The 15,251-nt window shown below is 47.9% G+C and overlaps 8 protein-coding genes across 8 annotated transcripts; 3 read left to right on the top strand and 5 right to left on the bottom strand.

Annotated features, from left to right (window-relative positions):
- Positions 1-129: 129 nt before the first annotated feature.
- On the bottom strand, positions 130-1,609 carry N7506_012162 (Major facilitator superfamily domain general substrate transporter; the record flags this gene model as incomplete). Its single annotated transcript, XM_056961453.1, has 3 exons — positions 130-1,071; positions 1,121-1,371; positions 1,441-1,609. The coding sequence occupies 3 exons, from the start codon at positions 1,607-1,609 to the stop codon at positions 130-132; spliced, it is 1,362 nt and encodes a 453-aa protein (XP_056805987.1).
- A 1,358-nt stretch (positions 1,610-2,967) lies between these two features.
- N7506_012161 (uncharacterized protein) lies at positions 2,968-4,184 on the top strand (the record flags this gene model as incomplete). Its single annotated transcript, XM_056961452.1, has 3 exons — positions 2,968-2,995; positions 3,038-3,257; positions 3,326-4,184. The coding sequence occupies 3 exons, from the start codon at positions 2,968-2,970 to the stop codon at positions 4,182-4,184; spliced, it is 1,107 nt and encodes a 368-aa protein (XP_056805986.1).
- Positions 4,185-4,676: 492 nt separating this feature from the next.
- N7506_012160 (uncharacterized protein) lies at positions 4,677-5,522 on the top strand (the record flags this gene model as incomplete). The annotated part of the gene is made up of 1 exon (XM_056961451.1): positions 4,677-5,522. The coding sequence occupies one exon, from the start codon at positions 4,677-4,679 to the stop codon at positions 5,520-5,522; it is 846 nt and encodes a 281-aa protein (XP_056805985.1).
- Positions 5,523-5,680: 158 nt separating this feature from the next.
- Positions 5,681-7,655, bottom strand: mirB (uncharacterized protein; the record flags this gene model as incomplete). Its single annotated transcript, XM_056961450.1, has 4 exons — positions 5,681-6,612; positions 6,682-7,027; positions 7,078-7,348; positions 7,411-7,655. 4 exons carry the CDS (start codon positions 7,653-7,655, stop codon positions 5,681-5,683), a joined length of 1,794 nt encoding a protein of 597 aa, XP_056805984.1.
- A 1,164-nt stretch (positions 7,656-8,819) lies between these two features.
- N7506_012158 (siderophore esterase) lies at positions 8,820-9,368 on the bottom strand (the record flags this gene model as incomplete). Its single annotated transcript, XM_056961449.1, has 2 exons — positions 8,820-9,168; positions 9,223-9,368. 2 exons carry the CDS (start codon positions 9,366-9,368, stop codon positions 8,820-8,822), a joined length of 495 nt encoding a protein of 164 aa, XP_056805983.1.
- A 1,340-nt stretch (positions 9,369-10,708) lies between these two features.
- On the top strand, positions 10,709-11,601 carry N7506_012157 (uncharacterized protein; the record flags this gene model as incomplete). Its single annotated transcript, XM_056961448.1, has 2 exons — positions 10,709-10,847; positions 10,901-11,601. 2 exons carry the CDS (start codon positions 10,709-10,711, stop codon positions 11,599-11,601), a joined length of 840 nt encoding a protein of 279 aa, XP_056805982.1.
- A 280-nt stretch (positions 11,602-11,881) lies between these two features.
- Positions 11,882-13,054, bottom strand: N7506_012156 (uncharacterized protein; the record flags this gene model as incomplete). Its single annotated transcript, XM_056961447.1, has 3 exons — positions 11,882-12,777; positions 12,819-12,920; positions 12,976-13,054. 3 exons carry the CDS (start codon positions 13,052-13,054, stop codon positions 11,882-11,884), a joined length of 1,077 nt encoding a protein of 358 aa, XP_056805981.1.
- A 1,018-nt stretch (positions 13,055-14,072) lies between these two features.
- N7506_012155 (uncharacterized protein) lies at positions 14,073-14,706 on the bottom strand (the record flags this gene model as incomplete). The annotated part of the gene is made up of 2 exons (XM_056961446.1): positions 14,073-14,117; positions 14,173-14,706. The coding sequence occupies 2 exons, from the start codon at positions 14,704-14,706 to the stop codon at positions 14,073-14,075; spliced, it is 579 nt and encodes a 192-aa protein (XP_056805980.1).
- Positions 14,707-15,251: the final 545 nt, after the last annotated feature.

Below are 15,251 nucleotides of genomic sequence, written 5' to 3'. Positions count from 1 at the left end.
CCCTTTCCAGTTGTCGATGTTGAAATATCTTCTGTCGAGTGATCGATAGCCTCATTTCCAGCGTTGGGATATTTGCGATTTTTTTCACTACTTCAGGTTAGCACGAGAAGAGCCATCTGAAATGGATACTCACCCGTTTGGGCCATAGATATAGCGAATGACAAAACTCATAGCCACTAAACAGACAGTCATGACGGCCGAAAAGACATATCCCTTTGCAAATCGAGGGCCCTCCACAGTGGGGTATGTGAAAAGTGGAATCCAACATGTCCACATGGTAGATATGGCAGTAGCCAAAACAAGCACGACTGCGCGCTCCTCGACATTGTCTCGGTAAAGCACGTTGATCCACCCATAAAGTACCGAAGATACCGCGACTGCCGAGTATTGCACGCTGTAAGCAAACCATTTGGCCCCTTCGGGCACATTCCAGATAGCCAAAATGACCAGTCCTGTAAAGTTGATGCACGAGGCAAGAGTGATAGCCCAGGCGCGGTTTAACCACAAGTCGGTGCTCACGTTGATAAAAAGTACAAAGAAGATACCCAGTGCCGGACTGATTGAGTTGAGTTCGTTTTGCTTGGCTGCCGTATAGCGATGTAGACTCTTCAACCAAAGCAAGAAGGACGCTGCGTTGGCGCTGGAATTGAAGAAGAATCCATCCCAGATGAGTATCAGCCAGAATCGCTTTGTCGTGAAGATCCTTTTGGCTAGCTCCAGTGAGAATGGTGAGCTTTTCACTTGGGATCCCTGTCTTTCTAGCCGGGCGCGTGCAATATCTAGATCTCGTTGTGAAACCACCAGACGGTTAGGCTTATCAATTGTGCCAGGGTAGATAAAGTAGCCGATAATCGCCATGGGAATTGTGATGATGGCGTTGATGATGAACAGCCATCGCCATCCCGCTAGTCCATTCACCCCATCGAGGTATTCGAGTGTTGCACTTTGGAGGAGACTCGCGGTGAGAAGGCCGAGAGTGAGACCGACGTAGAAGGCGCCCCCTCGTCGTCCAATCTCGTTGCTTTTATACCAGGATCCTAGGACGAAGTGCACACCGGGGAAGTAAGATGCCTATCAGAGTGAGTAAAACAGACAAAAGCCTTTGAGCAGGGAGTGCTACCTCGAATATTGCAACCATGAATCTATAAGCCATAATTTCTGAATAGCTGGTAGCTCGGTACTGCAGCAGAGTGAAAATTCCCCAAAGAAGATCCAGAGTGGGCACCAGGTAGTGCATCGGCACCCGAGGGAAGAGATATACAAAGGGCAGAAGTGCAACGACATTGCCCACTGTGAAGATGGTCTGGAAATGCACTAGCTCATTCCCATTGAAGCCGAGCTCCTCAGACATTCCTGATACATATGCATTGTCTAGTAGCGCCGTTAATGAGCATTCCTACTATTCTTTTGCGGACATTTGCCTGTAGGAAGTTGACCTACTAATGTTCCCTTGGTCAATGTATTTGATCCAGTAAACAACGAATGCATACGGAACAATCAAGAGATCCAATTTCAATATCAGCTTCCTTTCCTCTGGAGTATCATCCGGAGAATACCAATGGTACCACTTTCGGGGCACAGGGGCTGCCTCTGCCTCTAGTACAGCCATGGTTCACAGTAAAGTTGCAGAATTTCACGAAAACCTGTCTTTTTCTGGTAAATCATTTTGTTATATAAATACAAGCTTATCGAACTACTTGTCTATCTCTGAAGTTGTAAATGTTGCAATTTGGGTTGTCGCTAACACCACCGTAGGCCTTTGGGGCTAAAATGATGCCATTGGAAAACCCTCCGGATCAATCAAACGCGAGATGAGCTCGGTAAGCATTCCAAGGTTATCTATAGCCGAAACTTAAAAATTTAAGCTAAATCGTGGAAGATATCGAAATAAATAAGCCGAATGGAAGAGTCTGTACTTTGTGGAAAAGAGCCCTGGGGGAGCTGACAGAGCGGAGATGAGAGATGAGGTGGTTTGAGGTGTCCAGTCAGCATCTCTCCCTTCCCAACTCTCCTCTCCTCTCTCCATTCCCTCTTCTCCAACTTTCTTCCTATTTTGTGAAGCTCATCACCTGTTTCTCTATCACTCTTGCATAAGGGGAAGATGGCTGTCATTCCTTCGGCTAGTTGCAGCACATAGCGATAAGTACTGCAAGACTCAAGTCGTGTCTGGCGCCGACTGTCACGACCTTGCCCTACCGCGATGGTATTCTATATCGAGAATTCGCATCACAGAAGATCATTATTATTACCAAGAGCCATGTACTGGCTAAGAATTTTGGTTCTCGAGACCAGACTGGTGTCTTGATAGGCTGATCAGATGTTGATGAGCATACCGGCCCAGACGCACAAGACCCGGGCCATTTATTCCTGGAGCCTGCCGGACCAACAGTCAATATTTCCGCGCTCATACCGGCAATGTCTCTCAATGGAGTGAGGCTGTGAGGCATGCTGGTTGAAATCGAGGCTGGGGGCGATGCACGCTAGCACTAGCGCCAGCGCCTAAAGCCCGTTACTTGCGTGGGTGACCTGCATGTTAACGCCCGGGTGACGAATTTGTCAAGACTGTTTTTGAGGATTCCTGCATGGCTATTTCAGGCGCGTAGTCAAACATGAGGAGGCGTACACCATTTCAGGGCTCGTGGCAGACACCAACTCCACCTCACTTATAACAATCTCTTCTATACCCCGATGGCATTGATTTAGGTCTATTAGAGTGGGCTGAGCAACTTATATTATGATTAGCAATACGTTAGCCTCTGAGGGGTGGGTTCAAGAACCTGACGGGCGAGGCACGTGGAGCATTCTCTGCACTTGCGTTCTCACAATCATTCTCTGTTGTTGGACCTCGGTGGCTCCAAACCTGCCTGCCAAATCGGATGGGGAATTCAGAAAATGGAGATACAAGTTCGATCTTGCCTGTGTTGCCTTGCTCGGATCGGAATTTATTCTGATGGTAGCCTTGGGGCAATGGTCTTCCGCCCGTCGATCTTTGAAGGTGGGTGATGCTATGCTCACAAGTTGATTAGTCTCCTGACAGATCAGGACTTTCATGACGCCGGATACAAGGAGTGGTCTATCAAGCATGCCTGGTTCGCTGACATGGGTGGATTTTTGATAACCTACCCGGGTGAGGATATGCCCTCATTTCCGGTAGACGCGAAGCAGCTCTGTTCTTTGGTCAAGGATGGCTATCTCCCGTATCCAGAGCTGGATGAGGATGAGATTGAGGACAAGAGCAAATCAAGTGGTTTAGCCAAGTAAGTGCACGGATTATTGGCCCTGAAACACCCATTTTCAAAGCTTCATGACATACTGACTCAAGTAGATTGTTTACAATAGCGCAGGCGTGTTGGTTTACTTTTAACACGATATTTCGCTTTGCTCAAGGTCTTGTCGTCACCACCCTCGAAATAACCACCCTTTCTTTCATTCTGGTTTTTCTGGTAACGTCTTTTTGTTGGTATCACAAACCCATGGATGTGAACAGGCCCATCACTCTGGAGCTTACTGCTTCCGTTGCCGCAATTCGAGGGAAATACCATCAAAACCCGGGACCTCAGTGGTATGAAACACCCTTCGAGTTCCTCTCTCGGGACGAGTGGTTCATCTCGCGATTTTGGAAATACTACATTCAAATTCTCCACTACTTGCACATACCTCTCTTCATACGACCTGAGCGAAGACCATACGACCGCATTCCCAGTCACTATGGGCCGAACGTGGACTTCCGAGCCGAGATTGTCTGCGCCCCGACAGTTCTGCTTTTTAGCTCTGTCTTTCTCATCGCTTGGAACACAGATTTTCCTACTACAGCTGAGCAAATCCTCTGGCGATTTTCGAGTGCAAGCATGGTAGCTTTTACCTTGTTCGGGGGTCTCGCTGCGTTATATTTCCACAAAACTATATTCAAAGCGGATATAGCGCAGCAGAAGACACATGCTATACAAAACAAAGAGGGTTCCTCTTGGATTTATCGTTTCCTGTCAAAATTGAAGAATATCGACCCTGAGCAGGATCCTGCATTGGAAATTCCACTTCGTGCTTTGATTCCGATTTCCCTGGTCTGTGTTCTCTATGCCGTGGGTCGAGTATTCATATTGACGGAGGATCTCATCGGATTGAGAAGTTTGCCAAAAAGTGCGTTTGAGACGGTTTCATGGTCCAAGTACATACCGCACTGGTAGTTGTCGGAGATTAGTGGTAGTTCAAGGCACGCAATCCTCCAGCCCTTTGTCCTTTCGTATCATGTCTTTGTTTTCTCTTCCTTGGACTTCCATTCTTATTGTTTGGCTCATGTGCAAGGCAAAATACCTTGTGTCAGAGTCTTCAAATGTTATCGGTTTATTGTTCCTTTGTTTGCGATCCACAAGTCAAGCGAGGAAAATTCTCAGGTACTCGGATACTTTTCTTTGTTCTCGTCCTCGAGACTTTGCAATATTCAAGGGCTCTTTGATATTGGCTATTTTTGGTTACCCAACAATGCCATAGTTGGATTTTGTCTTCAAAGAATCTCGATCCAGTCCCATACTTCGAGTTCACCTCTTTGTCTACCAATATTTTGTTGAGATTTATATACTTCGTCTTTCCCATAGAGTCAATAAGATATCCCATATTATTTTCAGTTCATTTTTCGATCACACAGCCCCCTCGCGAAAGGAATAGCAACCCTCTTCACAATGAGGCTCCTCGATAGTTTCAAGTACGGTGCCTATCAACTAGCCGGTCAGATACGGCAAAGATGGATAGAAGACTCAACAGCACCAGGCTGTCCAATTGAGCCATCAAAGCTATCGTGGCAAGACTTGACCGGTTTCCACAATGACCCAACCGAGCCAGACCTCATACCTGTTTCATACGACGCGATGGAAGATCACCTTGACGAGCTCCAAATCCAAGAACCAGACGAAGGTGGGTGGGCAAGAATGAGTATTCAGCAACTGGGTCTATATGTCAACCAATGGAGCGGCAAACAGCCCAGGCTGAATGTTTGGAAAGGTCAAGTTGCGCCTGGTGTACTAATGATCGAGGAAATCAAGCGAACGTTCGGTCCTTACGCTTCGGAAATCAGCGCAGCCGCGTATGCAACCATTTATCCGATTGACACGCTTAAATGTGTCTACCTTTTCAATGTTCTGAATGAGGATACTCGTGGTTTCATGCAGGACTATCTTTATACCGCAGAAAATGGTCTGGAGTGGTACGATGAGACAGAGCTAGATTGGTATCCTGGAAGCCCTGAGTTTGAAGCGTTGTTGGGGACAAGACTTGGAGGGTTGGTGGTTAACTTGATATTGGGCGCACTCGAGCGTGGAACGCGTCGCATATCTAAGATTAGAACCTTTTTCTGCTGGGGCGATCTGCATATGCGATTGATGATTGAGGAAATTCCCAAGGACACAAAGGGCGAGTCGGCTCAAGCGGCCCAGCCAGTTTCTGGTCAGAAACGAAAGCGTTCAACTTCTCCAATTTCGGACGATAGCTCCATCGAAAGACCACACAAGCGCCGCTGCTTTGACAACTAACTATCGGTTGCTGTGCAAGAATTCTGGGGGCGTAGGTCTTAAATTGATTGACTTCGTGATATCTCGTGTTTCAATTATAGTTTTTGTTTGGGTTTGCTTTGCTACTGTTTCGTTTGATATTGTTGATCTTTGTGTGTTTACCCAAATATCCAATGCCATCAGAAGACGTTGCCCTTCGTCTGGGTCATCGTCTTCACATTCAAGTTCTTCATCATGCCAACCCAAATGAATCCCAGCACCATGAATCCAGTGCCAGAAGCAAGCATGATTGGCTGAGCATAGCCATATGCTTCGATGATTGCATCGCGGATTGGGCTACCGACGGGGTAGCTGAGTTGCACCGGTAGGCTTGCATAGATAAGTGACAAATCGGATAAGGCCTCTTCTGGGAGAGTCTGCTGGAGCTTTGACAGGAAGGTATTTGTCCAGATAGCGCCGCAAATGGCACTGCCAATGGATCCACCGATACTACCCATCACGAAAAGCAAAGCAAGTGCCGCAGCAACGTGCTGGTGATCAACGGATGCAAGAACGGCCAGCTGCACACAAAGAATGAAGATGCCACCTGGGACAGAGAAGAAGATCTCGCACATGACAATGTAGCCGATGTATCCACCGGGGGTACGGAAGTGAATCATGAGGCCCAGCCCAAATATGTAGAGCGGCACGCAAATCCAGAGGATCCACTTGAATCGTCCGGTCACTCGAATCAGCCAGCCAGTGACGAACAAGAAGACAAATGAAACCACGCTGAATGTGTTTCCCACGTATCCAGCAGTGGCAACGTCCAAGTGGTACACTACTTGCAAAAATGACGATAGGTAACTCCCATAGCAGTAATAAGAGATCTGGTATGTCATGTTCAAGAGACATGCACCCAAGATGGTTCGGTCCGTGAGGAATTTGTAATCCAAGAATGGGACCGGGGCGAGATAAGTTTCGTAAAAGCCGAAGGAAATCAGGAGGACGAGACCGACAACGAGCATCGCGATGATGTACCCTGTTTGCCAGCCGCTGGGCGCAGTACTAGCCAGCGTAAACGGCAGCAGGAACACGACCATACCGCCAGCGAAGAGGATAACACCCATCACTATCAAGAATTATCCGAGGTTAGCAATCGACAACAAGCCTTGAAGGCGATTTCATGTTAGCTACTCACAATCGAATTCCTTGACAACCCACCAGACTGATTCCAGGCTGAACCTAAACTTGGTTCTTTCTCTGTTGATCGTCCCCTGTCTTTCTGCTCGCCGCAGATTGTAGGCCAAGAGGGCATACAGAGGCAATGCGAACGCCGGCAAGACAATTGCCCACATTCCATAACCCCATCGCCAATTAACATGAAGAAGGAACTCGGCAGCAGCCTTCGATCCAGCGAATGCCGAGATCAAGGCTGGGGACGATGTGAAAGCAAAGGCAAGACCTCGATTTCTCAGGTTCGTCACGTCTGCTGCAAGTACGTCCCAGCTGTATGCGAGGCCTCCAAAACCGACAGAGTAGAAGACCTGTGATAAGGTTAGCCTCTTGAGGTCAGAGTTGAAGTGCGATGACTCACTTCTCCCGCGCAGTACGTAGGAAGGTTGTGTGAAGAAGCCAGCAGTACTATTCCCAGTATGCACATGGCGACCATCAGAAGAAATCCTTCTGCACGACCCCATAGGTCCAATGCCTTAGCCATAGGAATATAAACTGCCCCTGCCATGGCAGACGACACAATGTTGATGACAGTCAAGAGCGAGTGACCGGCGAAAGAGCTTGTTGCGTATGCGGTCAAGCTGTACACCACGGAGGATCTCATGTTGTTGACCAGTGTCAGAAGCCAGATACTGCGAGAAAGGTTAGACGGAGTCCTCAATCGCAAATTGTGAAATGACAATAGTAGCCGTACAATATCAAAACCATGAACATAGAACTCCTCCCCCAGGTCAAAGTCACTGCCTCGATCTTCTGCACACCGGCCTGGGCATTTTCGGTCGGCTTATCATCATCTTTGTTAACCTCAGTGTCGAGAGCATGTGCTGCTTCTTTGTCACCCGCCTGCAGCTGTATAACGATTGGATCGTCAACAGGGGTCGTGTTGGCGGTGTCGGCGGAGTTGCCAACAATCCTGTGAAACCTGCTCAGGATAGTCATTTTTACCTGCAAGCAACCTGAACTCGGTTTTTTGTGGGCGAAGTCCGATTGTTAAATATCACCAGGGCATTTTAAACTTTCGGGCTTGGGCACGAACAAGCGACGTGAGGAAAAATCCAGTTTCTCATGCCATAAGAAAATTAAATCGGCAATCAACCCACAAGAGGCATGGGTCCTTGGCGTCTTCCATGTCATCTTGGCCCTCCAAACTCGAGATTAAGCGGGTTATGCTCCGATAGCGGGTGGCGTGAACAATCTACTGTGTGCCTCGCTGATGGGCTATTCACAGTCTTTTCCTAGAATGAAGTGGCTGAAATGTCTCCGTAGGCCAGAATCTAGATGCAGGCGAATGTTCCATGCAACCTTGCAGAGGCGAGTGGTGGGCGGTTCACAAATCGGATCAGATTAGATCGCAAATGGCCCCCAATTATCTTTGCGCTAACCACTCTGGGTTTCTCCCAAGCCCGAACACTCCCGTAGCTCATTCCTGAGGATCAGTACAATCTCCTTTTCTGCGGTTGAACAGGTGTTTGCCGCTTCTGAATACATTCTGCTTTGGCTTTAGGTCACTGGGTTGACATGAACATTGTCAGACCTTGAATCGTGCGATCCTTGGCATTCATCTGGCTCACTAGGAACCGAAGAGTGCAAAATTAGCACTAATTCTGATCGGCTCGGTGTATGATGGTCCCCGTCACAAGTATTGGGGGCCATTGACATCCCCATCAGGAACTCCGGCACAAAAAAAAAACAATAAAAACACAATGCGGCAGAATATTGTCACGAGCTCTCTATCTTAGTAAAGGCCAGTCTTCGAAAAACTGTGTCAAACCCCGATTCATTGAGCATGCCATCACACTCGTGTGTTCTTCGCCGGTGAACTCGTGCATCAAGGTTGTCCGCAGGTGGTGAGACCCTTGCAACAACTCGCAGATCTTGACAGAGTTCTCACTTGTCCTGAATATCGACGCAATGTGCTTTCTAGACTCAAATTGGTCAGATGATTCATCATCCCACCGGATGGGGTTCTCCTCGAGGGAACCCCAGAATACCATAAGAGACGGCGGGGTTTCGTCGCGTCGCTCCTTTGCTAGAAAAGTCTTTGCTGTCTCCAAGATGGAATGATCATTCCACCAGACAGAGGGACTGCTAGCAATGTAGCAATCAAAAGAGGTCGTGCGCGTAAACAGTGTATGCAAAGCTAGAAGCCCCCCCATAAGAGTGTCCATAGAGAGCTTCTCTCGAGATGGACACGTGCGGAAATCGAGTCTTGACATGGGGTTTGACGACTCCTTCGATAAAATCAAGAAACTGATGCGCGCCTCCGAATCCAGGGATCGGAGTTGCCGTTGGCGGCGTCAAATCGAAGCTGCGTCGCTTTGAATCGTACAATTTGCCGGTGAGAGGGTAACCGACGGCGACGACGACGCCTCCGACAAAGCGTGACTCCGCCGCGCGCCGCCAAGCTGCTTCGGTTGCGGTTAAAAACAAGGCGTTTCCATCGACGATGTATCTATCCCTGGTTGTCAGGCACAATGCTCCAATCGTCAGAGCTGGGAATAGCTACATGATGGGAGCTGAGCCCTCGAAGAAACGGCCATTTTGCCAACTCAGGGGCCAGGAAATCTGAACGAGATAAAGATCGTCGTGGGCACTTTTCATGTAAAGCTGCTCGGAACTTGGCAACGGGACTTCCATGGGAAGTTCTTCCATGACTTGGTCCATCAGCTCACCGGTAAGCCCAACAGCGGTAATTTGTTGATGTAGACACCTCGGTGCAAGATATAGGTGAGACGAAGGATAACCTTAGGAGCCGAGTCAGGGCGATGCTCGGCCCCGATTTCGGATCTGAGACATGACTCTCATCTGGGCTATATTGCCAAGGCTGACGCACAACGGAGCTCTCAACATGATTCCTCTCTTGTTCTGGTGCACAGCTCAGACATTGCCGGAAAGCAACAGGGTACGAGGTGATAGCTGGTCGACGTTAGGGAGATGAGGAGTAGAAAGAGTCAAAGCCGAAAGATCTCCGAAGTCTCCAAATTGGATGCCTGAGTCATGAGGCATCAACCACTCTCGATTCTCCATGTGTTCTTGCAGCATTGGGCTTACCCTCTAGACGTCTGCTTTCAATTCTTTCTCTGAGGTGAGATGACATCTATTAGGCTTGAGTTATCAGCATCTCATTTTTCCAATAATCTTTGAACTGAAGCTTTCAATTTTCAAGCCCTTTCTCTTGACTCAAAACAAATCTTGCTCTACCCCTTTGAGATCTCCCTTCACAGCACACACCTCTTTGTGAGGATCTTTTGGGCCATTTCATGCTTATCAGAGCATCTTGGGCCGCAGATCTCTGTGACTGGAAACCGGGGGAAAAAGAGATTACCCGGCTATTCGGCCGCATTCCGGCCTAAATGACAAGTGCAAAGCACAGCACTCCATAGAGCCGCTAGTTGGTGGAACGGAGCTGAAGACTGCGTCCAAATCAGCACTCCACAGCAAATCAATTGGAAGCTTATTGGCATCCAACAGGGCCGGCATCAGCCTGGACCACAGGTTGTGGGATCGTGTTTGATGCTTACACTTTCACCGCAAATTTTCTTTGGCTCTGAAAGGCCATACACGTTACGTGTATGTCCACCGATGCTTGAAATTGGCGTCGGCTTATGCGCACACCGTAGCCAGCCCTATTTTTCAGCTCATATGCGATTTCAATCGGGTCGCCCCTAGCATTGGGCCCGCACACGTTGCGTTGGTCTCATTGGGCCTCGTTATCTCATGAAGATCATATCACCGCTTATTTGCCGAGTGGGCGTGGATAGCATCGATACTAGTGCCGGCTGCGTGAACCGAAGCTCGCTTCATATTGCTCGATTTACTGCTTTGCATCGGCGTGCCCGTCAAGTCTCCTCTACAAAACAAGAAACGGCTTTCCAAGTAAACAGCGATATTTTCAACTCTTTGAATTCTCATTCCAAGTCACCTCATACGAAAGGACCACTGTTATTGCTCATATCATATTGACATACAATTTCCAGTCTCAATCAACCAAAATGAGGATACTTTGCCTTCATGGCTTCGGCATGAATCCCGACATTATGAAGCGCCAAATGTCAACGATAAGAAAGATCTGTGATCCAAGCTGGGAGTTTCACTTTCTCGCTGGAAATATTGAATGTTCACCCGCACCTGGTCAGTTCATGCGACTTGAGTGTCTTATCAGTGTGTTACTCATACAACCACAGGCGCTGAAGCCATGCCCGGCCCGTATCTCTGCTACACATCGACCTTTGATCCTGCCAGCATGAGAGCAGCAGAAGCTCTAGTCCATGCAGAATTTGAGAAAGAAGGACCATTCGACGGTGTTTTCGGCTTTAGCACGGGCGCATCAATTTTGGCTGCCTATCTCCTTGGGCAGCGTGTCGCACAACCAGACAAACCCCTTCCTGTTCAATTCGCTATTTTCTGCTCGGCAGTGCCTATCATTGCGTCAGACCCTACCTACTACCAGGCGATCTACGGTTCGCTTTCCCAGGAAGAGGAACGAATCATTCGCTCGGCTCAGTATGATCAATACCTGAAGCTCCCAGAACCCATTCAATCTGCAGTGACGGTCATAGGGAACGTGACCGATATGCTGAAGCCCGTGCTCCGCAATTCTCGCTTGTTCTTTTTGGATCGATCGCCATTGGAGATCCCATGTCCTTTGAACCCGGATTTGTATACGGCGCGTCTCAACATCCCCACCTTGCATACTCGGGCAACGAGAGAGCCGCCGGCTTTCAAAGAATCATCGTTGGCGGTGGAATCTTTTTGTGTCCCTACGCTGCGAAGAACATTTGAGCATAGTGTTGCTCATGGTCTTCCAAAAAAGTTGGAAGAGATTCAAAATATGGTTGCCGCTATGGAAGAAGTGATTGGCTCAGATCGTCGGGCGAGGTTATGATCGGAATGAGCGTCTTATGAATGATCTATATAGAATCTTAGAGTTCATAGAGCGTTCGTTTGGAATATTGGAAGCCAACCTACTGATATATGAAAGTTTATCACATTTATTATCTTTCCTCGGGTAACGGGAAATGCCTTCTTGGGAAGAGCAATCGGCTGTTCCTGGCTCTGATCTTCTTTTCGCTAGTCTATCTCAGCTTGAGGACGCTGTAGTAGTCACCAGGCTCGTCACAAAGTTCAAGCTCCTCTGTGGATGACTTCTTTACTAAAACTTCCCCTTATACCGTACTAGCCGCAGAACTCATGTAGTTCGCACCTTTCCTTGTCCTAACCCCAGCTCTCCACCAATCCAGTCCAGAGATATCCTGATCTCTCTCCGTTGTAGTCTTCCCATACCCAGCCCTCTGCAGGAAAGGACTGTCAAGTGTCCTCCATGGCAACTTATCAGTGGGTCGTACAAAGTACAGCAACCCGAGTCGACTGAGATGTACTTGATCACTGGGTGGCGCTATCACCCGATGGAATCCACTTTTCAAATACCCATTCGTAAGAAATTGAAGTGTATCGCCAATATTGACTGCAACTGATCCTGCAGGAATATGCAGATACTCCCAGTCTGATTCTTTCGAATGCTGAGTCTGCAATCCTGATATTGGCTGCTGGAACATAAACGTCATGGTTCCTTTGTCGGTATGTCCCCGAAAATACACGTCATCAAAGGTCTTGTTCTCCTTCTGTGACCGTGGATGGTAAAGCATGTATCGTATAGAGCTGTCGCATTCATCCTCGTAGCGGTTTCCGTTGACAAATTGGTCTTCGGGTAATTCAAGCATGAGTGCAAGTACACGCAGAACTTTGAAAGAAACATTCTCGTGCATGTGCCTGGAGAAGCTTTCAATTTGTTTGAAGTATCGGCGAACGATATGAGGGTGCGATCGTTCACTCGAGGGAATGAATTTGAAGATGCTGTAGAATTCCAAGGTGTCCTGCATTCCAGGGAAGAGGCTGAGTGCTCCTAGGGGCCGATAACCATTATAGCTGCCTCTCTCTAAAGGAGCACGGTGTTTGAGACGCTCTTCTTTGGGAAGTTCAAAAAACCTTTTGGCGATGGCAAATTGTAGGTCGATCTCGGCTTGAGAGAGGCCAATGTTGGTAATGTAAAAGAAGCCTTCTCCTGTTAATATTCTTCCATGCGTTGAGATTGATCAAGCATACCAACGTTATGCACATGCTGCTTTAGTTGCTGCGCTAGTCTTTCCCTACCTCCTGGGCGATCGTACTCTGCAAGATCGATGGTCGCGATATCTGCAAATTTCACTACCACGATTGTCAGTTTGTTGAACGTATATCATACATCATGGTCTGTACTGACGTGGACATCGCGTCTCAGATGGATGCTCGTATTCTGGTAGAGGCTCTTGATCTCTCAAAGGATCTATAGCGAAAGACATCACTTTGATCAGGGTACTTGTAGAAGAATCGAGAACATCCTGCCTTGCTCTGGGGAAAGCTCAAGCTCAGAGTCGCCACTTAGCTTTCCCCAGAGTGCCAGTGGCCTCGTTCCACTTTTTTAATCAAATAGTTTCCCGTCAGTACCCACTATAGAACATGTGAACAGACTGTTTTCCACATATGTTTCTTGCTCCTTTGCAATCCCCCGCCTAGAGATGCATCGATCGACATTAGATTCACCCCTCACCGCTAGTTGATTCGTTATGCTCATACATGCAAGTACATGAGGGCTAAAACAGCTCACTGATCCAAGCCAATCAAGCTCTTTAGGGAATTGTATACCCACATGGCTATCAGTGGGTTTGATTCGTTTGGATTCCACCCCGCTTCTAAAGTCTGCGAATGTGGAATAAGCAACTGGGCACATACTTCGTACTGGAAATAAGAATAAAGAACTTCGAGGCGGGTGCTCGACCTTGAGTACTCTTCGTCAGTCTCGCCTGGACCTATGTGGACAAACATGGTAATCCAGGGGATAAACGATAAGCAGAGTGGTCCTGCAAGGGCGCACATGCGAAATGGATTAATGTTTACCCTACATCACAACCCATATACTTATGGAGACAATTACCACAAAATGATTGCTGATAACCCTCTTTGAGAGGACTTGAATTCAACTGGCAGTCCGAAATAACTCATGTTTCGAGTCAACCTTGAAAGTAAACACGCGATTTTGAATAACAAATACATCACATCGCTTGAATAACTAAAGCAAACTAACAGAGTCATCAATCATGATAGATATTACGGATCACTTACGTGAAGCGCACAAGACAAACAAACGGACTGAAATAAGAAAAGCCTGCCACCAATCTATGAATAACTCCTCTTCGTAAGATGAATGTAGCCCCCAAGATAACCAATCAAACGTGAAAGCAATAGTCGATGCTCAGAGAGCATGAGAGAGAAACGAGAGATGTGAAAGCCATCTATCTCACCCTCCAAGGTAAAATGATTTCAGAAAGTACGGCGACGTTGCGTATTAGGTGTCTCGGTAGGCTCCTGGTCATCGGTTAGTAAGGAGGACTAAGTTTCACTCATGGGCTGATATACTAACCGAGCTTGCACGGCGCTTCAGGTTGATATTGTCGCCAGACTTGTTGACAGGCCCCAGTTCAGGCTTGGGTCCCGCCCCATGCGAGATCACATTATTCTCGCCGTCAACGCGGACCCCAGAGTTGACATTGATATTGATGGGTCGCAAGACTCCGGCGTCGTCGCGGAGAGCGTTGGCGTGGCTTAAAGCGCCAATGATCACGGCAGTGAGCGATCCCATGGGAGGTGAGCTTTTGGTTTCACCAGTCGGGGTGGAGGAGTTAAGGCCCGATGCTGGCAGAGTAATAGAGTTTCCATTGCCGGTCACATTGACCGAGTTGTCGATGTGGATTGTGATCGGCGTGGGCTCCTCTTGATAGTAATAGTCGGCTTGATCGAGTTGGTCAAAGGTCATCACGCTGGTGCCGCTTGGTCTGGTCACCGAGAGTGTGTAAGGTGGAGGAGCAGGGGTAGAAGTAGTGCCAGAGCTGCGATTGGCACGTGCCTCAGCAAGCTTCTGAAGGCTGTGTTTCACAGTATCCGATGGAGGCTTCATTGTTGATGGACTCAGATTGAAATCAATGACCACCGGTAGATGAGAAGGATGGAATGAGAGAATGGGAGAATGGAAGAATGAGAAGGTGAGAAGGTGAGAGAGGGGAAGAAATAGAAACAGCGCGAAGAAGGACTATAAGGCCCGACTGTCAAACGGATGAATACAATAGCAAGGCGAGCTCAATAAGCAGCCAATCAGAGGCCACCGTGGGGCATTCAATTGCCGAATTGGGAAATCTCAATGAACGCCGCTATTGTTCTCAATAAAGTCACGTGCTTACTATTGTTCATATTGTTCATTGGGGGTATCAATAAGATATGTACCGGTACCTGCGCTAAGGCAGGTGCCATCATAGTGTAGTAAGTATCTGTACACTTCTTCAATAGTCAAACTCCATTGAATGCAGATCCTTCAATGACTCAAATCAATGTGGCCTGGTCATGCCCGCTAATGCAGGAAATGTGCCTCCAACTCTCGGTTCAAAAAGCAAAACGGAACGCTGCGTCGATCCACAAGCCCCTGACTATTGATAAACCCTTCCAGGG

The sequence above is a fragment of the Penicillium brevicompactum genome (assembly GCF_028827555.1).
Source record: "Penicillium brevicompactum strain IBT 35665 chromosome Unknown utg000009l_segment0_segment0, whole genome shotgun sequence".
NCBI lineage: Eukaryota > Fungi > Ascomycota > Eurotiomycetes > Eurotiales > Aspergillaceae > Penicillium > Penicillium brevicompactum.
The sequence above is the reverse complement of the archived record's forward strand: the minus strand, read 5'-3'. Positions and strand labels throughout refer to the sequence as shown.